The sequence below is a fragment of the Anopheles aquasalis genome, chromosome 3 (assembly GCF_943734665.1).
Source record: "Anopheles aquasalis chromosome 3, idAnoAquaMG_Q_19, whole genome shotgun sequence".
NCBI classification, from domain to species: domain Eukaryota; kingdom Metazoa; phylum Arthropoda; class Insecta; order Diptera; family Culicidae; genus Anopheles; species Anopheles aquasalis.
The window spans coordinates 42,766,484-42,786,563 of NC_064878.1; the positions used below are offsets into that span (position 1 = coordinate 42,766,484).

Consider the following 20,080-nt stretch of genomic DNA (forward strand, 5'->3'; position numbering starts at 1 on the left):
AAGAGACCAATGATGTGTATTTGTGTGCGAGTGTTGCATTGAATCGGTCGTGTAAAACATGCATTGTAGCCATCTTCGTAAGTACTTAAGAGTTCATCCGGACCCTCGCTTTCGTCGGTATGCCGAGTAATGGAATGAAGCTGAAACCACCATCAACCAGATGGTAGTAGATGCAGCAGCAGCAGCATGGAGAAACGCTTCTGGTGTAGCGAGGTCTTAGAATAGACTTCCGATTTCGTTTCATCTTACTTCACATTAATTGATCGTAAGTAAGAGAAGTGTCGAGTTCCATTTAAAATGGCTCTTAAACTGATCACGTCAACCAAATTCTGGGCGACATTTTGTGTTTCAGAATCAGCTTGAAATGTATTCTTTTAAATAGGCGATTTCAGTTGTCTGGTTAGATTGAAATGAGGTCGCTGTATTAGCAATAGCTTTATCATGCAGGAAATAATGTAAATGCTCTTCAAAAGAAGGTCTTTAGAGGCCTGTAGGTATGATTGCTACAAGACCGCTTTACGTCATTGTAGATCATACATAGTTGACTAGGTATTTTTCCCAATTATTTTAAAATTTTTCATATTAAAGAATCCTTCAAGAATATTGTTTATACAACCGGTGCAACCATTTTTGAGAATCATACACTTGATTCATTTTTCAACATTAAAACTGTCTTGCCTAAAGAAGAGATTTTATAAATCGGCATCCATTATACAATCAAAATTGCTGGATCGATCGTCATTCGAATTTCGAACACTTCAAAGCTTCATTCCTTGATTAGTGCTTCTTTTATGAGCAACCTCCATCGATAAATAGAATGAAGAGGCGAATCTTTGTTCAAAGTATACAAAATAAAGCGAAACATTTAAATCCTCAGTATGCCAGTAAACATTTTAAAAGTGAAAACTTTATTACATATTCCGCACGTTCCTCAGAAAATTCTTCACCTAACAAAGGAACATCGATTTCAATATCTCAGATGATCATGAACATGATGCTACGATGGACGCCGCAAAAGACAATTTTGTAAGCATGCCTGCAGACATGAGCTGCTGCTGACATTACCGTATTTTTAATTACATTCTGATGCATGTGTGTCCTAACACTCATGAAAAGTTTTAATTCAACATGACATCAACCGCTGATCCACCAAAACTTCCTAAAAACTGAGACACTAATTGACATTAATTCCGAAATAAAACCCTTCATTCATGTAGTGATGTATTAGTTTTGGTAGTGGGGGATTAAATAAAGGATTAAATAGTTAAAACGTCAACCTTTAAGCATATTTCGATGGAGAATATTATTTCGAAACAGCAAACTATTTCAAACTCAATTTCATTTCTCCCACGCTAATGCGGAGTTGATACTTCCATTAGATAACTGTCAGGATAGTATAATAGTTTAATGGCGTTCTGTTTAGCATTTTAATGAATGCATAATTCCATTTAATGAAATGGCATGCTCAACATGTTTACAAACGTAATCATCAATTCCACGCCAATGGCACGTAGTTAACCGATTCATCGGGCACACCATTAAAGGTTTAAAGCACGCTGACGCTAAGATCGCTCCTTTTAAACACTTTAAGATGCCAGCGAAACCTGGACTGGATTGTAAAGGATCTTCCCAAACACACACCAACAAACGCGCACAAAAGGAAACTTACATACCGCAAGCAAATGAGCTTCGGTTTTCTATCTTCCTTCATTTATCTCTCCCCTCGCCGAGGGAACCGGGGGGGGGGGGGGGGGGGGGTGTTCCCGGACGCCCATCCTTTACCCATTTCCAGCCACACCACCACCACGGCGACACTGGGATACCTGATATGCATGTCGATCGTTACTGTCGTGTCCCATCTAATCACATTAGGTGAAGCACGCAATCAGACATCTACACACTAATTGCAATTTATATGCCGATGCATGTCACGCTGCACGTGCTCCCCATATTGTGTTACGTGATGAGGAAAAGGGAAGAGAGAAAGCCCTCCACCTAGTCCCTCCATCGTAATTCGTTGAATTCGCTAAAGCTCCTAATTGATCCTTTGTTTTGTGATTTCGGGTAAGAACCGTAGCCGGATCTTCAGTAACCTTTTTTTGCGGCAAGTCACGTAACCACAGATTGACATTCGTTAGAGTGTGACCACAGCACTCACTCATTAATGTAGCACGAAGCTAAAAGGAACTAAAAGAGCGAATGATCCGGATACAACAAAAAAAAACAACCCAGATCCAGTCCATTAATTGTTTCAACTAACATATGCGCCGTGCTGGGTGCTGGTTAGCAATATCATGGATCAGTTCCCACTTGTCATAGTCGTTGTCCTACGTTATGAGCCACATAACTCGGGCTGATTGAGGTAGAGAAGGAACATCGCCACAAGTTCCACCATCAGGTGACTGCCACGCTTGCCCCGGTGACATTATAGCTGCAGCATCCCATCACGGCACCATTGTTATTATTATTATTATTATGATTATGTCCACAATGTCCACGGCTGGTCCATTAGTGGATGAAATTATTGCCCCGAAGCCACCGGATCGCGAATCAAATCGGAGCCAACGGACGGAGCCACAATGTAAAACCTATTATCATTCGGCGGGGAGGGCACATATCGCAGGCCGCCCCACACGCCCCCCCCCCGTCCAAATCATCAACGGGAAAGGTCATCCATTGTCAGGAAAATATAGTTATCCATCGAGGACAATGAATTTTGCGGTGCTGGAAGGGGGTAGGAGGGGCTGAAGGGACGCACGGCTATGGTTACCACAGCCCCGAACCGAGGCCACACAATTTAGTGCCACAATTTATGCACTTCCCACCAGTGTGGGTCCCAACGACCGATCGAGACCGACCAACGCATCGCGCGCTTCCCAAAACGTTGTGCACTGTTCGCAAACACACCAACCAGGCCCGTCCGTTCCGTACCGATGTGTCAATAGCTAAGCCGGCTTTATCGCGATAATGATAATAATTCGATTTGCGTAAACGATTTCGGGTCTGCTCTGCGGTCACACAGTTTTCACACAAAAACTGCATCCAACTGCATTCGACGCAAGGAGCACGGAACCAGCGGTGCCCTTAACAACGGACGAAACGGACGGACGCACGCTTGGTTGCTTGGATTGGTGCGCTTTCTCTTCCCTTCCCGTTCCACCACCGATTCCATTTCGGTTTCGATCGGAAGCGTTGGCAAATATTTGCATAAAATGGCGAGCGCGAACCTACGCGAACCGCCACACTGACGACGACGACGACGAGGACGACCGGTGGTCGGTCGGTTGGTCGAGAAGTGAACTCTGTCGCCTTCACGAAACTGCACTTCGATATCCGGTACGATCCGGGTACGATGGGAAGGGGGGGGGGGGCTTGGGTTGCCATGCCGTGTGCATCTTACCAAGCGAGCTGGAAACTGGCGAAGGGCAGAATAGGAAAGAGAGAGAGAGAGAGAGAGAGAGAGAGAGAGAGAGCGACAAGAGAGAGCGTCGGTAGAGTGGAGTTGGTTGAGTTCTCCGGACCGGAAGTTGAGCACCCACCGTCTAGCAGACCAGCCAGCCAGCCAGCCAGCCAGCCAGCCAGTCAGCGAGCATTTGCATCGCAATTAGATATAAACTAATTCAGTCCCGACCCGCCACCACCATCATCATCCTCCCTCGTCCTGGATCCTGGCATATGGGAAATGGCATTTACCGTTCCGACTGGCTGGATTGGGTCGTAAAGTTGCGGTTACCGTGCGACGACGACGACGACGACGCCACTGACGATATGATGGTATGTTGCGATGGGCCATGGGACGATGGACTACCCGTTAGGAGTGCGACTGCACTTGACTCCAACCCGGGATGAAGCCGCAGCTCCGCAGGATGGTAAGTTGTTTACCATTCCGTGAAAGGATCATCAAAACGATAGTAAAGTCATTCAGTGAAGCACGTGCCCACCGCTGCCCCTCCACTTGCGGCCACCAGCCACCTACCGATGGGAGTGCCAATTGGAATGTTTGGTAAATGCTGCTGTTGCAAACGGGGCACAACACGCGGCCAATCGACGACATTCGACACAACGGGATGGTAATAGAGGATGGTGACGATCTTGCCATTTGGTTGCTAGTGGCGGAGAACAATGTGGAATGGAAAGAGAGGTCTGAGCTGTCTGATGTATGTATCGTGGATGCTTCAAGATGAAGCAGTAGTTTCAGCGTAATAAGACCCGATAGTCGTACCGAAAGTTAAAGTACTTAATAGATATTCCGTCGGTTCCATTTGAAACGCGAAGACGATTCGCAAAGCTTTTGGAGAAAGATGGAGTTTAGCAACAATGGAAGCTTGTTCATATTCAACGGATGGTTCAAAGAATTCGTCAATTCGTTTGTTAATGGCAGGTGTGCAACCTGAAAACTGCTGTTTGCTTAAAGAAGGGCTTCTGGAGCGAATTGAGCAACCACCGTCTTGTCATACTGTTTTTTTTTTTAAATGAGTTCGACTGACTGTTCGATCTGTTTACATAAATCAGGGCACATCATAAGAGATAGCATACAACAACATACTTTTTTCGATGCGTAATCATGTCTAGTTTTGTTCCTGCAAAAGAGCTTTCGCGGGGAGCTCAACTTTTTTGCTTTCTTTTGGAGAAATCGGCGACAAAATGTATTCAAATGCTTGTAGAGGCTTATAATGACAATGTGGTAGCGGAAATCACTTACAAATATTGTCTAAATTGTTTCAAAGATGACCATTTTGACTGTAGTGGCAAGAAGCGAGAAAATCGAGCCAAAAACGTTTTGGAGCATGAATTGCAGGTTCTTTTGGATGACGATCATAAGAAATCGTTAAAAATACTTGTCCAGTAATTAGGAATTACTCAACCAGCCATTTCAAAAAGCTTAAATTTCAATTTGGCTCACCAAATGAAGAATTCTTTTGACGTGGAATATACAAATTGTCCAAAATATGGCACAAAATGTATAGCTTGCAAGGAAAAATATTTGGAATAAATTATTTCTTAGTTTTCTTTTTTAAAATCTGTGCTTTTTATCGACAACAAAACAGCAGTCTTTATTTAGATTGTACATCTAGTGGCTGTTTTGGAATGGTTAAAAAGAGTTTTATAATGGAGTTTTATATTTATCGTATAATTGATTCCACCTTAGAATCTGTTTATCAAAACGGTGAGAACTATCAGCGAGAGAAGTTTCGGCAAATGTTCCTCGCGTAATTCGTCTATTCGAGTCGGTATTCGAGCCGGACCCTGCAAAATCGGAAAGCAAAATGCGTATTTACATATGAATTTGAGTGAAGCTATTTATCTTCATAACTCATATATATAGCTGAAAGCAATTGAAAGAAACGATTATCGATTGCACAAAAAAAAACAATTTCATCTTTATGGATTAAATAATTAGAAAAGGTATTCTTAAATTCTTTAAAAACCAAATTGAACCTCGAATTCTCTGTTGTAGATTGAAACGATCAGAAACCATCTGTATAAATAAGAACATCAAAAGAGTATCGAAAAATCACATGAAATATTAAATTCCAAACAAAAGAACAAAAAAACCCATTCTCTCTTCATTGGATTGCCACTCATTTGCTATTATTACCATGCTTCGGCGAATGCAGCAACAGTTCCATTCGTTCCGATTGTTGAATTGTTATTTGGCACCATCACCCATAAACCACGAAATCCATCGTCCACGAAAAGGTTACCGCACCTTCGCCGGACTTTGGCACCGTTATCTCCCGCTGAACAGTGGCCAAATGATTCATTAAACACATTAAAACATCGGCACCAAGGTACCGGCGAAACCAAAACAAACGCCATCGTGACACATCCTGCCGTTAATCTTCTCATCACCACCACCACCACCAGCGCCAGTGTCAGCGCCATCGCCGAAGTCACTGATTGAATGTAGTGGCCATCCCAGGGCCAGCCAGGCTATCCGCGACTGGACTCCTGGAAATCAGGTGCGAACAGGAACATCGCTCGCTTTACGCCCGCCCGCAATCTTCGACCACACAGATGGCTGCCAGATCAAAATGGGACGAGGAATTTGCGACCCTGTTGTTCGATTTCTGGCTCCGAGTGGTCGGTGCAACGACCGTCCGCCAGATCGATAGTCATTGGGCACCAGTCACCTGGCCGCGCTCTGCCCGTTAATGAGCCGTAGGATATCCGTTCGTCCTTTATTACAAAGCCGTACCAGCGGTCGTGGCCAATGGTACACGGAGGCATCGAAATTAATTGCATTCAAAGGTGCGATACGCGATACATTGCGACGATGCGCCGCTGCCAGTGTCGGTAAAATCGGTCCACTTCCGGCTGCACACGCTGAAAGGCCTCGAGAGATTTATTGTCCCCCTTCCCGCTCTACCTGTTCCTGTCCTCCAATGCGCCACAGAAGCGCTCATCTCACTGGATCGATTACAGGATCCGGAACCGATTGAACTTTGTCGATTGGCGCTCGGTCCTCCCTGCCGCCATTTGCATCATCATCATAGGAGGAGGCTTTTTGGACGTCCAAAACCCAATTCGCAAAAGCTATTTCCGTTAGCGCGAAACGATTGGCCGTGCGCACAACAATGGCCACAACGCGCGGGTGTCACTGTGTCACGGAACACCGTCTAATTAATTTATCATCATAAATCCATCCTTTCCAGGTCCGGCCAGTGTTGCTCACGCTTGCCAGCGAGAGGGCTCGAGTCGTGATCGTAGCATGGTGACCTCACTAACCCATGGGGCTTGCAATGAAATGAAACACCACCGCGGCCGGTCGCTCTACAACGACACTCGAACAACACCCATTAACGTTGCACGGGAGGATATTGAAATCTAATTTACTTCCCGTACTTCCAGCAACCCTGGCACACGCGAAGGTGACGCACGACGTCATTACACCATTCCATTGGTGGTATGAAAAACACTAATAAGCTGATGATTTCCATCAATTTATCATCATTGATCCGGTGCGCTTGCTGTGCTCGGAATGAATGGATAATTATTTTGAATTTTACCTTCGCACAAACACGTTTCAGGCATTTTGATTTGTTTGATTTGTGGCCGGCTAGGTGGTTGCCGATTTACCGATATCGATTTGATCCATTTGATGAGTTTAATGTGTTTTTGCTTTATTTTCTACCGCTAATCGTCGTGGTGGAATTTTGTTCAAATTATTGTTTTAATTGAGATCATTACCATCGCAGAACGTGACAATGGGTTAATGGTTAGTGTTTGTTGAAGCGATAGCTTAGGTACGATGATAACAGGCAGACAGATATCACGATATGAATCACGGTTTTAGTTTACTTTAAATTTAGTTTCAGTACAGGTTTCGAACTGCCCAGCATAAAAGTAATAAAGTGACAAACAAAAGTACAGTTATGGTTCATTGGAGGCTACTAAATGGATTTATGTTCAGCAATGACAATTTCTACTAACATCTACCAATAACCAATCATGCAAATAAAACTCCATTTCAATTTATTATATCCTCTTCTAAGGATTGTTTTTTACATTTAGTTCTTGTTTCTTGATTTTTTTAGCAACTCAAAAGTGCCGTGCTGCTGAAAAATATATGATAAAAGTTTTCATGTAAGAAGGTTTCACAAAAGATAAACTTTAACAAAACAATAAGGAGATAGACATGCTTACATTGTATCATAAATTCAGACTACCGTAACTAAATATAATATTTCCCATATCAGTGTCTGTTGTTCAGAAACACCAACCAACGCTATCGTTTTCAAAATATTGGAACATGTGCCGTTCAGGATGTGGGAGTACCGGTTCATCCTACGAGTAACCTTCTCTCGGGCCCACACACCATACCCAAACCAGGTCAGCATGCCAGTTAGTTTATTTTAATTCGAAAAACTCAAAACCACAACAAATAACGACCGGCCGGCGGCGAATAACACGATACGAGTTCTCTCTTACTCTCTCTTGAGCTTTGTCCAAAACTTTGCACCAGTACTTGCCCATCAACGCGCAGCTTGCCGTCGTTGTCGTCGTAACCGATTACGCGAAGTGCAGAAGCGTGAGCGTTAATAGGACATTTTCAGCCTCCCGAGCCACCCGAGTGCTGCTGCCTCGTATACACGCACCATTAACGTACGCATATAGGCACGCACGCACGTACGAGCCCGGCCAGCCCCAGTATCGTAAAGTGCAACTTTCGCCCGAGCCAGCAAACGACACTTTCGAATGGGCGACGATCAGGGCACAAATTGGTTAGTCGCTTTTGGTGGGGCGGCAAAAGTTTTCCTCCCATGCCCTACCACCGGAAATGGTGGTCGCTGGCTCATCGCGACAAGTGTTAACGAATGGCAACATAACACACAACCTCACAGCAAGGAACTGTGTTGGTATGAGGAACTGAACAACACTTTAGCCATGGGGCCAGGCCATACAAAGTGTACTAGAATACGCAGAGCGATGGAGCAGCAGATGGTAACGTTCTGGTTCTCTGGAGGTAGAGCTTCAAGTGTAGCCGATCCGTCGCATCTCTTCCGCAATTTTCCGAGTGAAAAATGCGTCTTCGAGAATGGCCTTTCAACTTGTTGCTGAAAATGGTACGGATCGTTTCCGGTGTGCCTTAAACGGGCCCTGGATTAGTTTAATTAATTAGTTAGTAAATTGCAAAACTAAACCCGCACCGCACACCCGATGGACGAGATGGTCCCATAAAACTGAAACCGATTACCATGTCCACCGGTCGTAGGTATGTACTGCGAAAGTTAATGCATCATCCACATCATCATCATCATCGTCATGCCGAGCATGTATCCCCAAGGTTCTCCGGGAATGTCTGCATGGCATGGAATGCTTGGTCCACGACGCACCAAAGACGTTGGATCCATCGTCGATCCTGCCGGTTTAACGGTGGCATAGGGTAGCAGCTTTACGACGGTATTCGATGCCATATCACTCCTTTCGCATTCACCATTCCGGCGGGAGCTCCGGCTGGTACTCTCAGGTACACCGGGAGATGGCTAATAAAATGATCGACATGCACAAGCATCGTCCCCCCTCGTGTGATATGGCTGGCTGGCTGGTTGGCAGGCAAATGGTCGACCCATTTGCCCATAACGCGCCCGGGCTACGGGAGACGGGTGATCATTTCGCTGATTGAATTATGTGTCCCCGGTCCCTCGTGCTTATGTTTTTACCGTAAAACCGTGCCCGAGACTCCCTCGCGTATTTGACCCACATTCTGGGCAACACACCCGATACTGTACCTCGATTACTATTTTACGACCAACGGTCCAGCCAGTGCGAATGGATCGGTAAAGGGGGCGCGGTACGGCACATTATCAACCCGCATTTTAATGTATTTATTCTGTCACCATTCCTCCGGGTACACGATTCACGCATGAAATGGGCAACGGAACATGCCGAACGGATGGGGCCATATGAGTAGCGAAGGCAAACATTCGAATCCCTGTTCCGTGTGTTCCGCTATGCTTGCTGCGTTGTGATGAGTGATAAACGGGAAGCCATATCACCCAGGAACCAGTAATGCCTTGTTGACGCAGTTGTTAGTAAAATATTATTGTGCATAAATTGTAGTCCGCCGCTCAGCCAGTAATGCTGCGAGTTACACCATGAAAACCTTAAAAAAAACTGTTCCGTTGCTAACAATTGTTATCGTTTTGTATCTACGTTAGAAACAGCACAGCGAACTGATTAGGAATCAAGATATATGATAGTACATAGTCATATCTGTGTAAAGAATAGAACTCGGTGGGCAGAAAATCATGGTTCATTTTAGAAATGTTTCATTTTATTCAAGGACGTCTTACTACTATATAATTTACAATGTTTTCTAGTTTCAATAAATTAAAGAACCGGCACACGGCGCTACAATGCTCTGTCTACTTCCGTTGCTTGATAATCGGGAAGTACCGGTGGCAGGAAAAGTCAAACTCGGGAGGCTGCTTCGACTCTCGGCTGTGTCCACTGGCCAGCAGGTTCATCATAACGAAGTTCATTTTTGCCACCTTCACCACATCCATCCACTGTACGATTGATCGAGGAAGAGAAGAAAAGAAATTGACCTTGGTTAAACATCAACATTTTTTGAGGAGAACTTTCCTCCTAACGCACCTCTTCGTCCGGATTGGGAAACGTTTCTAGCAACGTGCGTGCCTCGTGAAAGTGTTTAGCAGCCGCCGCGTACAGCTCCTGGGCCGGTGATTGTAGCATAAACATTTTGAGCTGCCTAAATTCACTGTACGGCATCGGTGGTGGCGTGGTGAGCGAAGCAAACGGTGCGAACCGATGCTCGAAGCGAACCTGCTCGTTGTCGAACATGGGCAGTGGTTCCACGATGCGATTTTCCTTGTAGAACCCAGCCAGCGCCTTATAATAGCCACCACAGAGCGTTTGCATCGCCTGGTTGAAGACGATCTCCTTCGCATCGCCGCGTGACTTGCGCTTCTTCGTTTTCGGTTTCTTTTGGTTCGATTTGGCCGCCTTCATGTCGGCAATGTACTCCTGCTCGGCCAGAAAGGTCTCGGCACGCGTGAGCGCCGAAACGATCCAGCTGAACAGGTACTGATACAGATACCAGAAGATGTACAGATACTCGTGCACACTGTACAGTTCGAGCTCGAGTCCGGCCAACAAATAGCAGGACATTGCGCGCAAACAGTGATAAAACACCCAAGTGCCGAAACAGGCCAGATGTTGCCGCGAACTTTCGATCTTCAGCGACAGTGAGTGAAGATAGGCATCGACGCCCTCCGCTTCCTCTTGCAGTCGTGCGAAGTTGAACATGACCGACCCGAGGCGATCGCGCTGGCGAGCCCTATTGTATCCACAAAGCGCAAACAACGAACTGAACGTGGGCTCATTGTTTTCGAAAAAGTAATTAACGCATTTCACCGCCTGTGGACAAGAGATCAAGGCCATTGAGAACCATAAATGGATGTCCGAACTAGATCGTTCCAGTAAAGCTTACGTAAGGATTGTTGTACAACTGACTGTCCGGGAGTAGAACGGGCGGTGCGATAAATGCTTTCGCTGATTCCTTCAGCACCTCCGTTAGTGGTTTCACTCCAAACACCTTCCCGTGAGTTGGCAGGTAGAGTGTCTGCGGTATGCTTCTCGATAGCAGACAGGGACTGTACTTTTTGCTGAAATCCATCAGAAAGTTCTATCGAAAAAGAAACGATCGGATGAATGCATGAATGATAAGCGCATAGGAGGGACTCTTGGCGTACCAGCGCGGCATGAAAGTTGGTGCAGTTTACGATCTTGCATCCGTGCTTAATGCGTTGTATCAACTCCCCTAGGTACTGAATGCTCAGATGGCGATCCTTGATCTTGGTGCTCCGGGGAAAAGTCGGTGGAAGCAAGCGTTGGTTGACCATCATCGAGAATCCCATCGGATTGGGCGCATCAGCTGGAAAGGGAATCATACAAAAACATTACGGACCACTATTTTGCATATTACGTTAAGGAGCTTACATCCGTCCTCTGGTTGTGTACCCAGTTCGATTGTTTTCTCGATTGTCTGGGCTAGCTCGAGTGCACCGTTGAGAGTCTTGACGATATCTATCATTTCGTTCTTTGTCGGGGCTACACTTTGCTAGAAAAACGAAAAGGAAGACCACGGTTAACCAGATGCTATCATAATTAGATGCTCCAGGAAGCCCAAAGTACCAGTGTAATTTCATGCCAAGCACCACCATGTCCTTGCCACATTGAAGAGTTCTGTAGAAAAGCAAGAGAGGTAGTTCGAGGTTTTGCAAAACATAACAAGCCCAGTGCACTCGCTGGAACGCCATACCTTGACCGGATAGAGTGAGATCATGCTTTGCAGGAACAGTCTGGTAAAGCGAATGCGAGCCAACAGTGCATGCAGCTCTTCCTTTTCCCGTTCTTCCTCCGCCTCTTTGGCCTTTTTGATAAGATCTTCCTCTGCCGCTTTCAGCATGCTGAGGGCCTTCGCCTCTGATACATCGGCGCTCATGTTGTAATCGTAGGAGCTGAGCTGAAAGTCTTCCTCCTCGAACACGTGAGCCCTGGAAACCGAGAAACGATCCTGTGAATGCTCAGAGCATGCTATGACGAGGCGTTTTCTCTTACCTAAGTGTTATGTTCCGTATGAGATTTATAATCTTTTCTATCGCAATCGCAAACGCTTTGATCGTTTTACACTCGATTCGGTGCGGTTTGTGCAGATAGAGGCAGGTCAGGACCGTCTGTACCATCGAATGGCCTTCGAGCCACGAGACGGTACAAGAGTAGACGGCATCGATGAGGCCGATCGCTTCCTTTGGTTCAATGTTGCCCAGCTTCATCACACCCGTCTAGGAATCGTACACAAAGGTGGTTAGTGATGGATTCTACATGAGCAAAATCGAACAAATCGTACCTCAACAGCGGTGTCGAAGGTAAGTGGAGTCGCTTCACGATTGCAGCACATTCCCGCGTCCATCTTCGGGTCCATCATTTCTATAGCGGACATTGCCTCGAGCAACCCGAACATCGAATCGTGCACCAGTTCTCCCAGCTCGAGCCCTGCAACGCCAAAGATAAGGTAATTTTCACGCGCGATTCTACTCGTCAGCTCGTTTTCGAAGGCGTACCTTTAACGCTATCAAAGAATTCCGTCGTTATGTCTTGCCACTCGTACTCGGCCATCCGATCGAATTCGGATTTCTCCCCACCGGGTGCGGGTGGTTCGCTCTGCTCTCTGCTATCGCTGCGATTTTCCGCGGAATCCCCCCCATCGGCCACACTGTGGATTGCAAGCGTAGACTATGAATTTGGGAAAAGTATGTATTGCAACCTTAGGATGGATGTGCTTACGCTGAACTCGGAGGAGTTTCCTTTTCTGGTACCATTTTTTACGACGGGAAATTTAGCAACTTTTCCGATCTATTTTTCAAACAGGATCGACGGAGGAAGTTGCTAAAGACTTGAACTTGTCCCTAACTCGCACGATAGTTAAAAGACCAGAAGAAATTGTTACTTTTATGCAGCGATTCCAGGATTCCGAACGGGGTTTTAACCTCACATCGGAGACCAAAACAACAAAAAACAACAAAGACCCAGTGAACAATGCGGCTTCCCCTCTGCCTGCGACGGCAAATAAAAAGCCGGCGATACATGAAGCGTAAACTCAAGCGTAAATATAAAGCCGGCGATACATGAAGCGTAAACTCAAGCGTAAATATAAAATTAATTTACACTTGAACATGTTTACATGACCGGGTTGAGACGTGTAATCCGAATTACACTGACCTTTAATCGACTTTTGTGAGAAAAATAGGATCTTTTTTCCGAAGAAAAAGATTAAAAACGCTAGTAATGATCACTCACTATTAATGCAAACCACGAACAGGAAATGTAGTGGGGCAAATCGCTTGCAAACAGCGTTTACGCTAGGACAGGGGTCTCAAACTCATATAGGCACGCGGGCCGCAGAGGACAATATCAGCAAAGCAGCGGGCCGCAGTTTAAGGAATCCGCGAGTCCGCGGGCCGCACCATTATGTGGTGAATGTTGAAATGTTGAAATTTTTTTTCTTTATTAAATTTTTCGAACGTTATTGTCATTGTAGATGTAACACAAATCTTTAATTCCAACTTGCGCATAAAAAATGACAAAAATCATACAATTAATGACCAAATACATCTAAAATATATTCCGCGGATGTGGCCGCGGGCCGCACAAAATAGTTTGGCGGGACACATGCGGCCCGCGGGCCGCGAGTTTGAGACCACTGCGCTAGGATTTATGCTCCGTGGACCTATAATCTCTTTTACATCGTGTAAACGGCAAATGTAAACTTTTTGGCATTACACTCTGAGTTTATACCAGAGTTTACGCTTCATGTATTCCTGCCTTAATGCCAAAAAGTTTACATTTGCCGTTTACGCCGTGTAAAAAAGATTATAGGTCCACGGAGCATAAATCCTAGCGTAAACGCTGTTTGCAAGCGATTTGCCCCACTACATTTCCTGTTCGTGGTTTGCATTAATAGTGAGTGATCATTACTAGCGTTTTTAATCTTTTTCTTCGGAAAAAAGATCCTATTTTTCTCACAAAAGTCGATTAAAGGTCAGTGTAATTCGGATTACACGTCTCAACCCGGTCATGTAAACATGTTCAAGTGTAAATTAATTTTATATTTACGCTTGAGTTTACGCTTCATGTATCGCCGGCTTTACACTCTGAGTTTATACCAGCGTTTACGCTTCATGTATCCCCGACTAAATGCACGCAACGGAATTCAAGCAACAAACAGGGTGGTTGTGCAGTGGCCTGAATTTTTTCAAATTTGAGCTGAAATTTCATTGTTCTGTGTGAAAATGGATGAGATAAATTATTATTAATAGTTTATCGTTGATTAAAACTCCTCATGTGGGTGGATTTTCATCAAAATTCTTCAAATTTCGTGATGCAATGTTGTGTTGTCATTTTTCTATGATTTCGATGTTTTCGTTGTCAGGTGTTCTACGATTTGTTGTCCCCCCACGGTAATTATGAAATTAAACCTGATTTTTTCATTGAAAACAGCACTTTTTCTCGCTAAAACTTACTTAAACCTTCCCGCTACGTTGCAGCCACAATGACCATGCTGATCGATCCTCGCCGTGCCGAGAAGGTGCAGCGATACAAGCAAGTGGACCCTGCCAATCAGGGGGCCGGAGTAGGAGACGACCTCATGCCCGACTATATGAATATCCTCGGTAAGTTTGTCCCCACCGTGTGCCGGAATCGTATTAACAATCGTGTCCATCCAAAAGGTATGATATTCTCGATGTGTGGACTTATGATGAAGTTAAAATGGTGTGCCTGGCTGGCGTTGTACTGTTCCTGTATAAGCTTCGCAAACTCCCGGATCTCCGACGATGCCAAACAGGTGTTGTCCTCCTTTATGCTGAGCGTCAGCGCCGTCGTGATGTCGTACCTGCAGAACCCTACGCCTATGACACCGCCCTGGCAATCGATGTAACCGTTCCGGTTCCTTCTCACACGGGCACAAAAAGCCATTCCCATGGCACCAAAGCACAAGAAGCACAGATTATTTATAAGAAACCATCGTTGTTGGACGAAACCCATGAATCAGTAAATGGTAATGGGTACACAAATGTTCGCATAAACACCAGATTGATTAAAAAACAGCCTTTTATGATTCTTGGATTCTTTATTTAAACGTTATACGCGCAACATCAACGAAAAAAAGTACTTCTTTCTACGCCATCTAAGTCGCAGTCTTCATCCACCCGGACGCCCTCGTCAGAACACCGTAGCCACAGGCACCGTTCACTGCTGCCTGGCTGCACTTTATTCTTATTTCTTTTGTTCTATTTACAAGATTGCACGACTTCACGCCGTGCGGAATCGCGAAAATTTACAACATCGACTCGTTCTATTTAATCACATCGCGCGATGTTTTTCTATAATGAGCGATTCCTCAGAACACCCGGCTGGTCGTCAAAGGTGCCACTTCCGAGCTCTCACTATCCAGTTTCTCACTATGGGGAAAATCTCCATTTTTCCCATAGTGAGAGGTTGCTTGGGTGTTTACAAACAACAGCGTTATCGTTCCGGATCGGTTCCGTGATAAAGATGGTTTTCAAGAGTAAATTTGTGCAGGAACTGTGTTCAATGAACACGGAAATCTACGTGGAACTGTTCCTGGTAGTGCTCAACGAAAATGTATTCTTTAAGAACGTTCGCAACCTGCACAAACCCGCACTAGAAGCTTACGTGTACGTGCTCCTGATGAAACAGCGTGGAACTTTGCCGGCCAGCGTTTGCGAGATAACCAACAAATTTCAACTGCAGCATCTATTTTCCCTCATCGATGATAATCATTTGCGCCTTCGGGAAGAGATTGAAACGCTCCGATGGGTCTTGAGTGCCTTAACATTACTAGTTTTAGGAGAAACCGATACGAAGGAAACGTACCGGAGAGTGGAATCGTTTGTGAAACAATACGAGCAGGATCGTCACGAATTGCCACTGTACAATGATGTGCTGCGAACGCTGCTGCTGCTGGCCAAGGAAAGGTCCACGCTCGAGCCAATCTTTCTACAGATCGACGAGAAGAAGATGATCATGCGATTAACGTCGGAATCGAACACTATTCGGACGAAGGTCCTCGCCTGCCTTCAAACATTGATGCAGTTCAAACCGGCATTGTTCAAGGAATGGCTGTTGATCTTGCAAGACGATAATCAGCGGTTGCAGCTCGAGCAGCGAGTGTTCCTCACATTCCAGCTGTTGGAAACTTTGCTGCGCCTCGACGATCACACAGACGAGATAATACAAACACTTGAGTGCGATCAAGTTTGGTTGATCGTCATGGATGGGTTGAAGTCGAAAGATGCTATTTGCCGTAAGGAAGCTTTAGCAACCATCCGATACGCCATTAGCTATGTGCAGCAATGTAAAACAGCTATACACGGTCAGTACTTCAATTGTCCGCTAGATAAGACGGTGGGTTTGAATGCCTATCAATCGTTGGTTACTATGATCGAAGCATTAAACGAAACACAAACCCATTTGATACTGCCGGCTCTGGATTTGTTCAACAAACTTGCACCGCTGCACCGTAGGTGGGGTAATCTTCTGCTGCAGATGGAACTATTACACGAAAATCCACACGTTGTTCAACATGGATTACTGCATTTCTTGAAGCACCGTCCATTTGACGCCGAAGAAGCGGACTTGGAAAATCTATTTTTGCAAACATTCAACCAAGCTACACCATATGCCACCGTCAGTGAAACTATAGAAGATATGGTGAAATACTACAGCAAATCCGAGTCGCTAATTTTCCTGCTTAATGCCGCACAGGATATCGAATGGAATTCGGTGCCGTACTATTGCATTGCAAATGTGATGCACCAACAAATCGATCTGCTAACAAAATTCGAAAATACGACACTGAAAATATTCCGGAAATGCATTCAAAAGGCCCGTCATGCGAAAAACATTGGATTACGATCAGCCATTGTACGAGTACTGCTGATAACAAGCGTTATCTATGTGGATAAATATTTCGCTGAAATAGACTTGCACCAGGTTCTTGCGATTTTATCTGAAATTGGGCCATGTTCTACATCAATTGCCAATACTCTGGACCAAATTAAGTTTGAAACAGGATTTTCTTGTTGTGATGCCCTCGGTGTAAATGCTCTGGTGAATATGCTCCCTAAAGCGACCGCAAAAGAGGCATTTATTATAAACGAAATAATCGTGAAACATGCAGAGAAATTAAACGAAAAGCAGTGTATGAAATTAGCTAAGTATTCGGTGCCGTTATTTCTAAGAGTCGTTCAACACATCCCATCGGTAGACGGGATTGTTTTAATGGAATTCGAAGATGCAACCAAATTAGCATTAGGAAGCATAAGAAATGGAAAAGCATTGAGCAATGAAACGTTATCCATTATTCGTGAAATAATGCCACTGTTGCAATCGACTAGCACCGACTCGGCCAATCCATTGAAAAAATGTGTAGAAGATTGGCATAAAGTGATCGATGAATTGCGTCAAAAGACAGATTTGGCTTCCTTTGATTACAGCGATCCAGCGGTTGCCGTCCAATCCATTCAGTTGGTGCATGCTGTAGGTGCCCGGCGCCTTGCTCGATCATTCTTTGCCCAGGTATCACTGCCTGATTTGCAAAACACATTCCAACGCCATCTCCCTGCTGAAGCATCTCAAGGGCCAACGATAGATGAGATTTACGTAATGATTGCCGACATCTATCTATGGCACGCTGACACAAAACATGAAACTATCGCAAATTATATCATGAAATACGAAATCAACGATGATTGGTCGAGACTTATAAGCCTGCTAGATGTGGGTAATGTGAAAGTGCTGACTTTGGTGATCAAAATACTAGCAATCATCGGTCATAATGACAACCGGTTTGCGATCGTTGATCGATGCTACAAGGAGATTCTTAATTATCGTAAAGCGGATCACTTTATGCCACTGTTGAAGCTGTTTATCGAGATGCTTCTCAAACCGTACACTGGCCCCTCAGCAAGCAACCAGCAAGAAGATGTCGATTCTATCCGGATAGCGTACGAAGTTACGAACTATATTAACCAATTCCTCGAACAAGCCAACACCATTTACGGATTGGCGAATATTCTTTTCCAGCATATGCTGCAAATTCCTATTCCAATCATTCTGAATTGGGTTCCTTTTTCAAAGTTTCTACTACAAGGAATGATCTTTGGTGATGCGCAGAAGCGTGATCAAAGGTAAGTTGCGGTCAAGATCGATAAAGCATACAACAGGCTTACATTTTTTTATGGTGTTCATAGAGTTGAATGTGAGGCCTTGGACTACCACTACCGCTGCTTCGAGACGTATGTTCAACTAATACTAGTTATTAAAAAAATAGACTTTTATTAAGCTCATATAATTTCTAAACCGTTTCTAGATACGATGATGATGTTCCATACGTTACTCAGGCTGATGCTCGTGTCCGTGTGCTATGCGTGCAATTTTTATATCGATTGGCCGAAGCAAACCATCCCGATGCAACATTGTTCCTGCTGAAGCTCGAGCACATGCTCATCGAACGGTTCACGCAGATAACGAAGGCAAAGGAGCGCTACTACGCGGATTCAATCACTCACCGGCAAAAGCTACGTATCGTTCAGGCACTGTGCGTGGTACTTAAGCTAACAGGAACCAAGCCGTACCCGCTGCTCGATGTTATGCTGTACGAAACGAATCAACCCAACATAAACTATCTTATCGAGCTGATTGTCGCCGACAGTGCCATTGATACGCTTACCATCGCAAACTCGCTCAAGAACGAACGGGTAAAGGTGTCTGGTGTACAATCCGTGTTCGTCATTCTTTGGTTGCGCTGTTGCCAAACGCAGTCGCTCGATGAACAGTACATTTATTTGCTGCTACCGTGGACGATGGCACAAAATTTCTCCACTCGATTGTACGCACAGATAACGATTACAAAGATGATTGCCACATTCGCTGCGCAGGGAGCTGACAGTGTACCGTTGAAGAAGATCTACGACGCAGTAAATAGTTACCTGCGCCAGGGAAACGTCGAGCGAAACATTGAGAAGTGCATGAAGGATTTCCGCTTCAACACGGTCTTCGATTATGCGAACCTGCTGACGCTCGAGAACATTTTCCACAACATACCCAAAGTGTCCGGAGTACCCTCGGAGGATGTAGTGGATACTTGGATTCTAAAAGAGTGCTTTAAGGCACTCGGAATGAGCGAAATCAATCTTGGTAGCGCTGTTAAGTTTGAAAAACTACCGGTGGAAAAGAAAGAAACGCTCTTCCTTGCTCAATCGTTCGGTGGAGCAGATTTCGTGCAACGAAAGATAGTCCCGTTGAAAAGTCTTGAGCCTAGCCAGGAGCTACTTTTAGGATTACCAGAGAGTTTGTCTCTTCGTAAGATGGTAAGGAATGGAACGCATTCATGGTGGACATCCACTTTAAATTATGATCGTTTCTTGCATTTTTCATTTATCAGGATCATGCAGATGGGCTAATCGTCATTGCCAGTCTCGTAAATCGAGCCCCGAATCTAGGTGGTTTAGCTAGGACAAGCGAAATTTTCGCTGTGAAGCAGTTGGTCATTAACTCGCTGCAAGATATCGATAATAAGGAATTTCAGGCGCTGAGGTAGGTGCAGAAGACAGTTGTCTTCAAGATGGCCCCGTAATCGCTTTTCCGCCGCTCCTCCCTGATCCACAGTATGACTGCCGAGAAGTGGCTGAGCATTGGTGAGCTAAAGTCACACAAAATAGTCGAATACCTAGAGGAGATGAAAGCCAAAGGCTATGCCATCGTTGGTGCCGAACAAACAACCGGTAGCAAACCGATTCAGCAGCTAACCTTCCCAAAAAAGTCGATCCTTGTGCTGGGGTACGTTGGAAGGACGCGAAGGAATATAAAACGTGAATCGTCCTAAAATTGCACTTTAATCTCTCATTACAGCCACGAAAAGAATGGACTTCCGGCAGAAATCATTCGACATCTGGATCTGATCGGTGAAATACCTCAGTTCGGGGTGGTTCGATCGCTCAACGTGCACGTTACCGGCGCGATCTTTATG

The 20,080-nt window shown here is 45.0% G+C and overlaps 3 protein-coding genes across 4 annotated transcripts in view; 2 read left to right on the top strand and 1 right to left on the bottom strand.

The window, feature by feature from the left end:
* Positions 1 to 9,761: 9,761 nt before the first annotated feature.
* LOC126574359 (N-alpha-acetyltransferase 35, NatC auxiliary subunit) lies at positions 9,762 to 13,010 on the bottom strand. Of its 2 annotated transcripts, XM_050234505.1 has the most exons (11): positions 12,814 to 13,010; positions 12,591 to 12,742; positions 12,377 to 12,522; positions 12,088 to 12,311; positions 11,789 to 12,023; positions 11,662 to 11,712; positions 11,467 to 11,587; positions 11,220 to 11,401; positions 10,958 to 11,152; positions 10,102 to 10,884; positions 9,762 to 10,013 (listed from the first exon to the last, which is right to left on the bottom strand). In XM_050234505.1, the coding sequence occupies exons 1-11, from the start codon at positions 12,846 to 12,848 to the stop codon at positions 9,870 to 9,872; spliced, it is 2,268 nt and encodes a 755-aa protein (XP_050090462.1). In that variant the 5' UTR covers positions 12,849 to 13,010; the 3' UTR covers positions 9,762 to 9,869. The 2 variants fall into 2 exon arrangements, with proteins under 2 accessions (XP_050090462.1, XP_050090463.1); XM_050234506.1 differs by lacking the exon at positions 11,662 to 11,712.
* A 1,448-nt stretch (positions 13,011 to 14,458) lies between these two features.
* LOC126577026 (protein Asterix) lies at positions 14,459 to 15,134 on the top strand. The gene is made up of 3 exons (XM_050238389.1): positions 14,459 to 14,486; positions 14,574 to 14,699; positions 14,757 to 15,134. Exons 2-3 carry the CDS (start codon positions 14,579 to 14,581, stop codon positions 14,963 to 14,965), a joined length of 330 nt encoding a protein of 109 aa, XP_050094346.1. The 5' UTR covers positions 14,459 to 14,486; positions 14,574 to 14,578; the 3' UTR covers positions 14,966 to 15,134.
* Positions 15,135 to 15,547: 413 nt separating this feature from the next.
* The window catches only part of LOC126577025 (uncharacterized), a 4,623-nt gene continuing 90 nt past the window's right edge, over positions 15,548 to 20,080 (top strand). The window contains exons 1-6 of the mRNA XM_050238388.1: positions 15,548 to 18,239; positions 18,303 to 18,347; positions 18,422 to 19,421; positions 19,496 to 19,647; positions 19,720 to 19,890; positions 19,963 to 20,080. The exon at positions 19,963 to 20,080 is cut by the window's right edge and continues 90 nt beyond it. Coding sequence (XP_050094345.1) covers positions 15,583 to 18,239; positions 18,303 to 18,347; positions 18,422 to 19,421; positions 19,496 to 19,647; positions 19,720 to 19,890; positions 19,963 to 20,080 — 4,143 coding nt within the window. The 5' untranslated portion in view covers positions 15,548 to 15,582. The remainder of the gene's footprint in view (positions 18,240 to 18,302; positions 18,348 to 18,421; positions 19,422 to 19,495; positions 19,648 to 19,719; positions 19,891 to 19,962) is intronic.

Excerpts from the sequence above, each read along its gene's own strand:
- LOC126574359 (XM_050234505.1), bottom strand. The coding sequence starts at position 12,848 with ATGGTACCAGAAAAGGAAACTCCTCCGAGTTCAGC. Across the intron at positions 12,743-12,813 it reads GAAACTCCTCCGAGTTCAGC|TGTGGCCGATGGGGGGGATT; the intron begins GTAAGCACATCC and ends TGCAATCCACAG. Across the intron at positions 11,588-11,661 it reads CTTGGCATGAAATTACACTG|CAAAGTGTAGCCCCGACAAA; the intron begins GTACTTTGGGCT and ends TCGTTTTTCTAG.
- LOC126577026 (XM_050238389.1), top strand. The coding sequence starts at position 14,579 with ATGACCATGCTGATCGATCCTCGCCGTGCCGAGAAGGTGCAGCGATAC. Across the intron at positions 14,700-14,756 it reads CGACTATATGAATATCCTCG|GTATGATATTCTCGATGTGT; the intron begins GTAAGTTTGTCC and ends TCCATCCAAAAG.